The sequence below is a fragment of the Ips typographus genome, linkage group LG8 (assembly GCF_016097725.1).
Source record: "Ips typographus isolate SLU linkage group LG8, UJ_Ityp_2.0, whole genome shotgun sequence".
NCBI lineage: Eukaryota > Metazoa > Arthropoda > Insecta > Coleoptera > Curculionidae > Ips > Ips typographus.
The window spans coordinates 7,100,850-7,110,924 of NC_138429.1; the positions used below are offsets into that span (position 1 = coordinate 7,100,850).

A 10,075-nucleotide genomic window follows, 5' to 3' on the forward strand; every position below is an offset into this window, starting at 1 on the left:
AAGCTGAGTTGTTTATCACAATATTTGAGAAATCCGCTTATAATACTAAGTGCATCGTGGAATATTGATAAGATAAATTTCACTACCATTAAATTTCGTTATACCACTCGGTTTTGAATTAATTGCCTCTTAATATTTTCCGTCTCGAGCTGCTCGTAAAGGTTTTTGCATTCTCCTGCGACAAGTGGGTTGCTCAACAAAGCAAAAAGATTAATGTCATCAATAAGGAATGCAACCCCACAACAAAGAAGGAACTAATGCAAAAACGTTTTCTTAACATCGCTGTGTCGTGTAGGCGCACCTTTAGGCCTGCATACTTACACATCTTTATTAGTATTCTTGGTAGAAACGATTTACAGTCACCGGCAAACCGTTGAAGGCCGCCATTATTCCGAAAGCCGGTACTGCTTTCTTTCGTTTGCGTTTGCCAGTTGGTTTTTGTTAAATGTGGAAGAAAACGGCTCAAGGTTTCTTCCGGACTGATTTTGATATTTCCTGATTTATGAAAGGTGAAAAAAAAAACCGGCCCTGGACGAAGAACAGCAGCCCAATCACTTTCTCCATCTCGCTTTCACATGTGTACACATATTGATGATTACGACATAATGGTTTCGATTTAGTGCAGCCTGATTACTGCCATGGCAGGCCTAAGTAGAATGTAGGGTTTTTCCAAGATTTAACAAGGTAGTGTGCTTAAATTTGGGCCACAAATTCTACCCCTGACCTCATGTTAAACTAGATTGAAAACAAGTTATTCTTGGTTGGTTGGCAAGCCTGTAAACACCGGATTACCTTGATTGTTTTTAATATTCGACTGCAAGAAAGTGAGATTTAATCTGAAGAGTTTGCAGCACAACTTCAAGCTTGGATTCCCGGATTCATTTTTTCTGTTAATGTGGTCGGAACAGGTTTGGCTTCGAAAACAAAAAACCGGAATATCATTGTCGTCTCGTTAGTTATGCAACGTTTACTTTGTAAACTTTTTTCCATCTTTTGCGTCTTCACGGTTATTTTTACGGATGATTACCGCAAATAAAACTATTCGGGTACAGTACTTAAAAACATATTATCTTTATTCTCTTACAAATTATTTATATTTATACAATATAAATATACAGAGGTGGAGATACACTGTCGTGGTGGCGCCACTAACGATCAACAGTCTAAGTAATTATTATTATTATTACAAAAAAATTACAAATAACAACCATTATTCAGTTAAAAGTATAGTAATCATTACGAAGATTAGATCACGCATGCGCAGTCATCCCGGACATAGTCATTTCTTCAAATAAAAAAATAAATACAAAGATCACTTTTGTCGTACCTACTACTCTATTATAAAAGAAACTGACTTAGAAAATACCATCTCCGGTAGGATCGCTCAACCATGGGTAATTATTGGGACATCTGACACAGGTTTGGAGATTGATCGTTTCACCGGGAACCTCTTTGGAGGTCAATTTGCAGCTGTGAGGTACCCAACAGGCTGGAGGTCCTTCGACCACACACTTTTCCCTCCATGGTTCGAAACTCTTGGCTTCTGACACCGTCCTTGGATTCTGGATCCATTGGATAACCTGCGTCATCGTCACGAAGTAAACGTCATTACGATTGGCCAGAATTTCATCAACCCAATACAAGAAAGCGTCCAGAAATTCGGGATTATTCTTCAACCAAGCGGCATGGAAGTACAACCCTAACGGGGCACGATTCTCTTGGTAATGCCTGTCAAAGTTGTGGTTCAAAAAGTTGTAGAATTGATCTCCGGTCAGGATGTTTGAGCACGAGTCAACCATGGCACATCCAGCCAAATATTCGTCATTAGTGGGGTCTTCCCTACGGTCCAGCTCGTTCAAAACCATCTCCCACACGGCATGAGACCTGGTGGGGCAGCTTTGCAGGTTACCGTGACAACGATGGGGCATCCGGAAGTACATAGTGTAGGGCCATAGTGGGGGGTTGTTTAAGGGTGCCGTGATAGTAGAGTCATACAAAAACGCTTCTTCTTCCATCATGGTGAATTGGTTGTTGCCTCCAACACGAAGGTAGGGAGCGCGCACTCCCACGACACTATTGTCAGTAATGTTGGCGTATTTTTCGGTGATGATTCTTTGACCACCCATTTCTTTTACCCAATCGTTTACTGTGGCGTTGGACCAAAACTGTTCGTCATTGTTGTGGCTGGAAGAAAAATCATGATTGGATTACGCATTCTTGGACAAATTATACAAAGATAATATTGGTCTGCCAGAAATAACGCTAATGGAAATCTATTAATCCATTCATAAAATTAATTAATTATCAAGGCCGGAAAATTATACAGAACTTGAGTTCAGGAGCAATGTAATATAATCCTCTGTAATACGGGTTGACCAGAGTGTATTGCAAATGCCTCAATCGATGTTGCCTGGGATTTAATAATTTTAGAGTATTGGATTTACAAGTAAGACAGGACATTTAATCAAAAATTGAAACTATTTCGGAAATCATAAAATTCATAATGAAACAATTTAACAAGCCTAGAAAGGAGCAGGTTTCCCTTTTTAATTGTAAGTTTGATTGCTTATGTTTTACTTAAGAGCTAACTCTCTTAATTCTTCTAAAAATAATATTAACTAGACTGAACGTTTTGCATTTGGTTATCAAGCTCTCTAATGCACCATAATATGACGAAACATTTCAATCAATTGGTATTGATTTCCAATAAACAAAACCTCGCATAGAATTCTATAAAAACCTTTTCACTTTTTCATGTAGCAAAGTTTGTAATACTTATAACATGATATCTTAAATTGAAAAGTATGAAAAAGTCTAATTTTGATAACAACTAAAAGGAACATGTTAACTTACGTGATAGAGTGAACAGCAATCTCGTGTCCTTTCCTATGCATTTCCTGTACAGCCGAGTAATTGGTATACTTGTGCGAAATAAAGAAGGTGGCCTTAATGTCACACCCATTGGGATTTTTCCTCTGGCCATTAAATATCTCTTTGTACAGTTCGATATTATTGTTATTAATAGCATCGTCAAAGGTCACCGTGATCATTTGAGGCACGTCTTTGGCAGGTAAATCTCCTGGGATGGTGGTACCATCTTCGGAGCAGAAGCAGTCGGGCAAGTTGCATACCGAAGGATCGCATGGAGGCGCTCTGTTGGGGTCATTGTCGATATCTGTAAGGAAAAAACCGGCGCCGTGTTTTGCTTAATCGCATATTGTCATGCAAATTTCTTCTTTGCTGTGCTTTCCTAACGAAAGCGAGTTTACCTCGCCCGAGAGACCACTTTCGCCTTTTTCAACGAGCTGGGGCTCGGCAATAGCAACAAGCCCATCAACGGATGGCAATAGATGAAGACGAAATCGGAATTCGGGTTGGTTAAATGTCAAGGCGCGACTTACCGCAACTATTCTCGTCCGAACCATCGGCACAGTCTTTTTCACCATTACAGAACAAGCCACGTTCAATACAGCTACTGTCACCACAAGCCAGAGAACCGTCAGGACACAAGGGTTCGTCGGTGTTCAATAGGGGTTTTACTTTACGTTCTTTGTTCTTTAGTTTGCAATTTTTCACTGAATCTTTCCAGTCGCAAGTTTGCTTGTCGATGTCGAAATACAGACCGGCAGGACAACGGATAGCTTGCAGACCCTGTAACAATCAGTTTCTTTTTGTTGATAGTGAAATTGGTCATCTACTGAATAGATTAAATATTCTGATGTGTACAGTAGAGTAGAAACTGGCAATTAGTTGCTTTTACAAAGAGTAGTAGAGGAGGAGTGACCAAAATGAATGAAGACTCAATGTGATTTCAAATTGTGAGAAACCTTCTTGACTTGACAATAGTTGAAAAAGTGAAAATAGAACAAGATTATTAATTATAGTAGAGGAAGGAAACTTCAGTGATTCTACATGACAGTAGTACAGTTTACTAGTAGTAAAACAAAAAAAAATCCCAAACACTTGACAGTACTTTAGAGAAGATTATAATCTTCTCGTCCAAACCAAAACAGTTTTAACTGGAGTAAACTTGAAAACCTTTTAAATTAATTAATTAAAACAGTTTTTGCGTACTATTGCCGGCATATGCTAAATTTAAGGAAATGTAATTAAAAACAAAATGCACTGATTATTTTTCAGGTTTTAATAGTAGATATTATGGTAATTAGGGGTTGCTGTAATATTATATTATCATCAAGGATTGAAACATGATAAATTCACTAAAATTTAATCTTTTTGACTTAGACATAAGATAATTAGTTTGGATTAAACGGCTGAATAAGAGAACAAATAAGCGTTTGAATAGGTTTGTTGAAACTAACATCAAGGGAAACTCTGGCAAACATGATTTGGTAGTTGTTTTACATAGTTGCTATTTAAATTTATGGAATATTACAACCAGTGAGTAATTTTAAGTATTCAACTAAAATGTAACATTTAAGGACAATAAATTTCAACAAATATTTAAAAAAGATGATAAAAAAACATAAAATATTAAACAAATATTTGAAAAATATAGTAAAAAGTGATTACAAATTTGGAAAATGCAATTATAAAAAATCTTCTTCTTCAGTTCTTCCTAACATTCTGGGACCACCATACTCTAGACATATAATATTAAATATTTTTCCTTTTAAAAGTGAAGTTTTTAACAATATTTTCTTCCTTTACTTTCTTAGTGTTTTCCCGTTTCCAGCTTTTAGCTCTGATTTCATATTGCAGTAGTTTTGTAGTGTCAAAAATAAAATATTTTTTTAAGAAATGTCAGTCATTTACAATAACCTCTTCCTTCTGTTTCTTCTCTTGGCATTTATCAAAATGATTTTTTAAGGTTTTCTCTGTATTATTCGTCCATTCTAATCTAAGTGACCTAGTTACAATTGTTACAAAGAGATATCCATTTTTTCCAGGGTGCGTATTTTTGAGAAGAGGGAAGGGAGTTACCAAGAGAAATGTATACAGAATGTGACAGAAACCTGCCACTGTCAGTTTCTTCTGTCACATTATATCAAAACTTCTGTTAAGAATCCTAATGTTCCTCCTTTCAAGAATTAGGTGTCATTAATAGTTTCAGGTGTTCTCTTGTCTTTTATGTCACAGTCTTTTATGCTTTTAAAAGAGTATTTTTTTAACTGATTCTAGGTGTTCCTGGTCTAGTTATCTTTTTGGTTTTAGTATTTTGTCAGCTAGTTTGGTACATGTAATAATCATCTATCATCTGTGTGTGTTCTGTGACTGTTCTCTTTTTTTGTAAATTTAAGACACTTGTAGAGGTTCTTGGGAAATTTCGGAAGATTTTCAGTAGAATTTAAAGACCTATGGCAATTGTAGAAAATTCTTGCAACAGACTTATAAAATGTTTATCAACTTTTGAAAATAGATATTGTGATATAGTACTTAGATGCCTCTAGCAATAGAACATTTTTATGGAGGTCTCTTTGGAGATGAAAACTGAACAATAAAGTGTAGGAGCCCTATTCTGCGATGATTAATTGGAGCAGTTAGGAACTTAGTAACTTTCTGGCATTATGACCGTTAATACTCTCCTGACAAAGGATTGAAGGTTTGAGGGCTATGTTTATGGGCTACAAAACTGAATTCAACAACAATATCCACAATATTAGCCATTACTCTATTACGTTAAGTTTTTATTAACGTTAAAACCACTGCATCATCATGAAAAAAACCTTGACACTAGTGATAGAAAGAGAAATAATACAAAACAAAGGAATTTGAATAAGAAACTACTTTAGATATTATAATAATGACTACGAGTTGTTTGCTTAGGAATGTGTGTAATTAATGTTGTTTCAACGACTGGTTTAGTGAATGTCATAATTTAAGCTATTAACTACAATAAATTGAACAAACTCACATCAAGAAGTAATTTATGTAAGACACTCTTAAAGAGTCTTTTTCTTCATGTTGAACATATAATAAGTCTATCCGTGAAAGCAGACGTAACCAAATTACGTTTGAGTATTCATGTGTAAATTGTACAGGTTGGAAATACTTTTCTTCCATAAAGCAAAAGAACATTGTTTAGGTAAACATGCAAAAACACGGTCGTGCTCTGATTGTTTGTTACCATTAAACACAACACCGTGCCGATATTAAGTAACCCGATTGTTTTGTTGGTTGACCCGCAGAATTAGATAGCGGCCAGCAAGGTTGCGAATTGAACGAACGTTTATGCCGACGACACCTCCGTGTTGGTGACTTACCGATGAGGTGCACTGGATGACGTCACGACAGTTGTCGCCCTCGCCCGCTACCAGCCTAAACCATTCGCCTGCGTCCTTGTCTTTGCACAATTCGGCTTCGAAGCTGTCCTCCTTTTTTGGGGTTTCTTCGCTGGTTTGTTGCTGCGCCGCTGGAATCAAAATAGACAAAAAATGACGTAACGCCTCATCACATTACCGAGCTTTCACTCGTTCGATGATAATTTACATTATTTCAGATGGAAGATCTCGACCTGAAGTTGTTGCGCAATTATTACTATTATTATTATATTACTGCTGGGAAAAGTCAGTCGCCTGGAGCTAAATCAGGCAAGCGAGACGGCTCGCAGAAGAAAACTTCTTAATAATTTATAGTTTAATATCAAAGAATCGTAAATAAAGGTTGACCTTTTGGTATTCAAATCCGTGTTTGATTGAATATTCAGCGATTTAGGGTGCGCTGGTGTAAGCGCATAATTAAGCTCCGTACGCACACAAAGAGCGAGTACAAAGATTAGTTATGCGGCGACACAAGGTTTTTTCTTTCTTACTACCACTAATAAGAAACTTAATTAGATGTGTGCCCGTAAATAAACATGGCCGCCGGGTGTGCTGTCGCGGCAGTGGCACGCAACAGCAACGTTCTTGACATTTTTTTTCTTAATTATCGCCATTAGGCCGAAGTTGTACCTGAAAGTACCACATTTTTATTCGCTCGCGTTCGTTAATTAACGAAAATATTATTTATTCACCGGCCGAACCACTACCCCGCCAATGGCGCGCCCGATCGGGTATCTTTCTCGTTCGTGAAAGCTGCTAGCCTTGTTTTGATGTTTATTATTGCTATTTTCACTCTTGCAGATGCATACCTCTTATTTAACAAAATTATTTTTTTGGGACGAAAGGTTTCCAATCTCCTTGCAGCATCACTTAATCGAAAATTCTACAACAACCAAACTAATAGGTTAATGATGTTTAGATGCGTTGGTTAGATAACAGCTTGGTGTAACAAGTCAGAAGACGCTTTGCTACTACCAGAATTTTTTTAAAACTGTCCAATGATGTATAAGAAAGAGAGCAACTTTCTGTTGTCTCGCAACAATCAGCGCACAGTTCTGATTTGTATGTGTTATTTCTTCAATTGCCTAGAATATCAAATTTTTCTAAACCTCTTAAGGCTTAGAAGGACATTTTGATTTTTTTCACCACAAGACGTTTCTAAAGGTTGTTGTGATCGCAATCATACCATAACAAAGTTTTTATTTCCAGCATGTTCATTCATTTCTAACAAAATGTTCAAAAAAATTTAATTACCATTGTGTCAGTAACATGAACAGAAACAAACAACTGTGTTATACAAAATTTGCAAGTTTTTAAAAATTGAAAATTGTGATCTATTTTTCAAAAAAATAAAATAAAAGAACAGACATTTTTATAAAGTGCATCTGATTTTACACATGGTTGAGTTATGTACCGTGAGTGGGCATATTCTGCCCTCCACCGCGACCGCAGGTCTATTGTGGCTATGGTAGGCTATGGCACATGGTAGTGAAGACGTTAATATTGGGTTTGAATTTGCTTACATGTAATAATGAATAAGATTGTATATGTTTAACCATGTAAACTACAAAAGGCCAAAATTTGCTTGCAAAAATGCACTATTTTAACGTTACTTTACTGTAATAGTAGATACTCATTCTAACCTAGAATCATTGTTAATGACACCAATAACTTCTTTCTACGAATTAAAAAAAGTATTCAAGAGAGTTACAACTTTCTTAAATTATGGTTGTGTAATTTTGTTGTAATTTTTTCGTAAGTACATTCTGTGTGAATAAAAATTGTTATTCTGGTATTCGACATATAAAGTTACGGGAATATTTTGAAGGGAATTGATGTTTTAAAAGTAAATTTTTATGTTTGACAAACAAGAATAACTAAACTTTTGTCCATACAAAAACTATAGTTTACAAACTAAGATCTTTGATAATACTTTCTAAAACGGTCAACTCCATATATCATTTTTGTTTCTGAATCTAGCAATATTTTTACCTCTTTTATATGCATTTTTCTAAAAAAAAAATACTTCAATACACTGAATTGTTTTATAAAGCTGGTTTTGCAAACATGAAAAGTAGAAAAAATTATCCAAAAACCCTTATACAGTAATATTTAGAAAGCTTATAAAGTTTTTAGGTGTCACTGATGATGATTTGATAGTGCTTGACTTAAAACTATTTTACAAACATGAAATGCCAAAAAAGTATCCAAAAATCTTTTTAGAAAAGCGTATTTTCTTATAAAGCTTTTAGTATCAATCAAGTTTGAAATACTTATCTAGGGACACTCTGTAGTATCAAATTTAGTGAGCATTAGGTTAGGTTAAGTTAAAAACCATGTTAAGTAAATTCTAGTGTTTTTACATGAAGTCACGACTTATTGAAAAATAAAGAAACATTACAAAGACTATGAAAGTCTGGTGGACTCTCAATTTATTATTATAGACAACGGTGAGAAAAACAAATAAAATAAAACACTCTGTATCTGATGGTTTTACTTAATTGACACATACCGGAAGGCGCAAGGTTACGCTTAATGCATATTAATTTTCAAATTTGCCTTTCTAGTAGTAGAAGTCTGGGTTGCTAAATACTATACACTTACTTTCATGGTCACACTGTATATTTATGTACCGTTTAATCAAAGATTTTGAGAAACTGTAACTTCACTGCTTGGTTAATTATAAGTAAAAGTTTAGCTGCAAAACTAGTCTTGTAATTAAAGTAATTATGATCTTTGATCCACTGAAAGTCTTTTTTACTAAACCACGTTAAGCTAAAGCTTTTACTTTAAAATTCAGTTCGACTGCCTTTGCAATTGATCATTCTTGTAAAACTTTTGTTTTGTATTCAATTTGCGCTTGATTTACTAATCCATTGTCGTTCTAGCAGCCAAAACAACAAATCATGGTAAGTTTTACAATAATTCATGGTCGTTCTTTATCTTAATGCCGGTAATCTTTCATCAAAAAAGCTTCAACAATGCTTTTAATTTGATTAATCGTTTGCTTCTGCTTATCCCAGATGCTACTGCACTTTCACCATCTTCTTAACCATTTTCTATGGTAATAAAATTAAAATTAACAACATGGTAACTGAAAGTCTAGTAGTGAGTTATTTGTATAGAAATCTGGTGGGTAAAAATATTGAATTAGTCCAGTTTCATTATACCATATTGAAACATATGACCCGAGAACCTCTTACGCAACTCCAACGTTAAATATTCAAGCAAAAGCGAAAGCCACTAGCATGACGCCTTTGGTAGATTATTGAAAAGTGAGTTTTTACATTACGACCTGAATTATTGGTACATCATAAAAACGAGAAAACTTACCGGCATACGCGACCCAAAGCAGAAAGAGCCTTAGGCTCCTCATGATCACTACTAAACGACAAATTCACTACTTCAATTGATTACTATACTAAAACACCTCTCGCCGAAGAACCAGCTTTTATACGGCTACTGGTACGATCATTGGACGACGTCACTTCGACTGCTGCCGGAGGAATATTGGTACTTCGGTGCGCCAAGAAGGAGCTTTTCAGTCGCCCCTCTTTGGAGGGGACTAAGTGTGAACACGGCCTTTGGGTTGCGTTGGAGTTTACCCGATCGGTTTCTTGCTGAAGGGTTACCACTTTCGGGGACACACTGTACAAGTTGAGAATTATCGATAGTTGCCACATTCGATAATTATTCGGTTAGGTAATGATGGTTAAGTTAGAAAATGCAGTTTTGATGAAATATAAGTTTACAAGATAATTTAAACTTTACCTTTGATCTGAAATAGGCGAATA

The 10,075-nt window shown here is 35.6% G+C and overlaps 1 protein-coding gene across 1 annotated transcript; it reads right to left on the minus strand.

Moving 5' to 3' along the window:
* Positions 1 to 1,047: 1,047 nt before the first annotated feature.
* Positions 1,048 to 9,801, minus strand: serp (chitin deacetylase-like protein serp). The gene is made up of 5 exons (XM_081984655.1): positions 9,615 to 9,801; positions 6,225 to 6,373; positions 3,402 to 3,651; positions 2,854 to 3,175; positions 1,048 to 2,184 (listed from the first exon to the last, which is right to left on the minus strand). Exons 1-5 carry the CDS (start codon positions 9,655 to 9,657, stop codon positions 1,356 to 1,358), a joined length of 1,593 nt encoding a protein of 530 aa, XP_081840781.1. The 5' UTR covers positions 9,658 to 9,801; the 3' UTR covers positions 1,048 to 1,355.
* Between the last annotated feature and the right edge of the window lie 274 nt (positions 9,802 to 10,075).

Bases quoted from the DNA above. Each gene is read 5' to 3' on its own strand.
- serp (XM_081984655.1), bottom strand. From the start codon at position 9,657: ATGAGGAGCCTAAGGCTCTTTCTGCTTTGGGTCGCGTATGCCG. The intron at 3,652-6,224 runs GTAAGTCACCAA...TGATTGTTACAG, and splicing joins TCATCCAGTGCACCTCATCG to GGTCTGCAAGCTATCCGTTG. The intron at 2,185-2,853 runs GTAAGTTAACAT...TTTTTCTTCCAG, and splicing joins ATTGCTGTTCACTCTATCAC to CCACAACAATGACGAACAGT.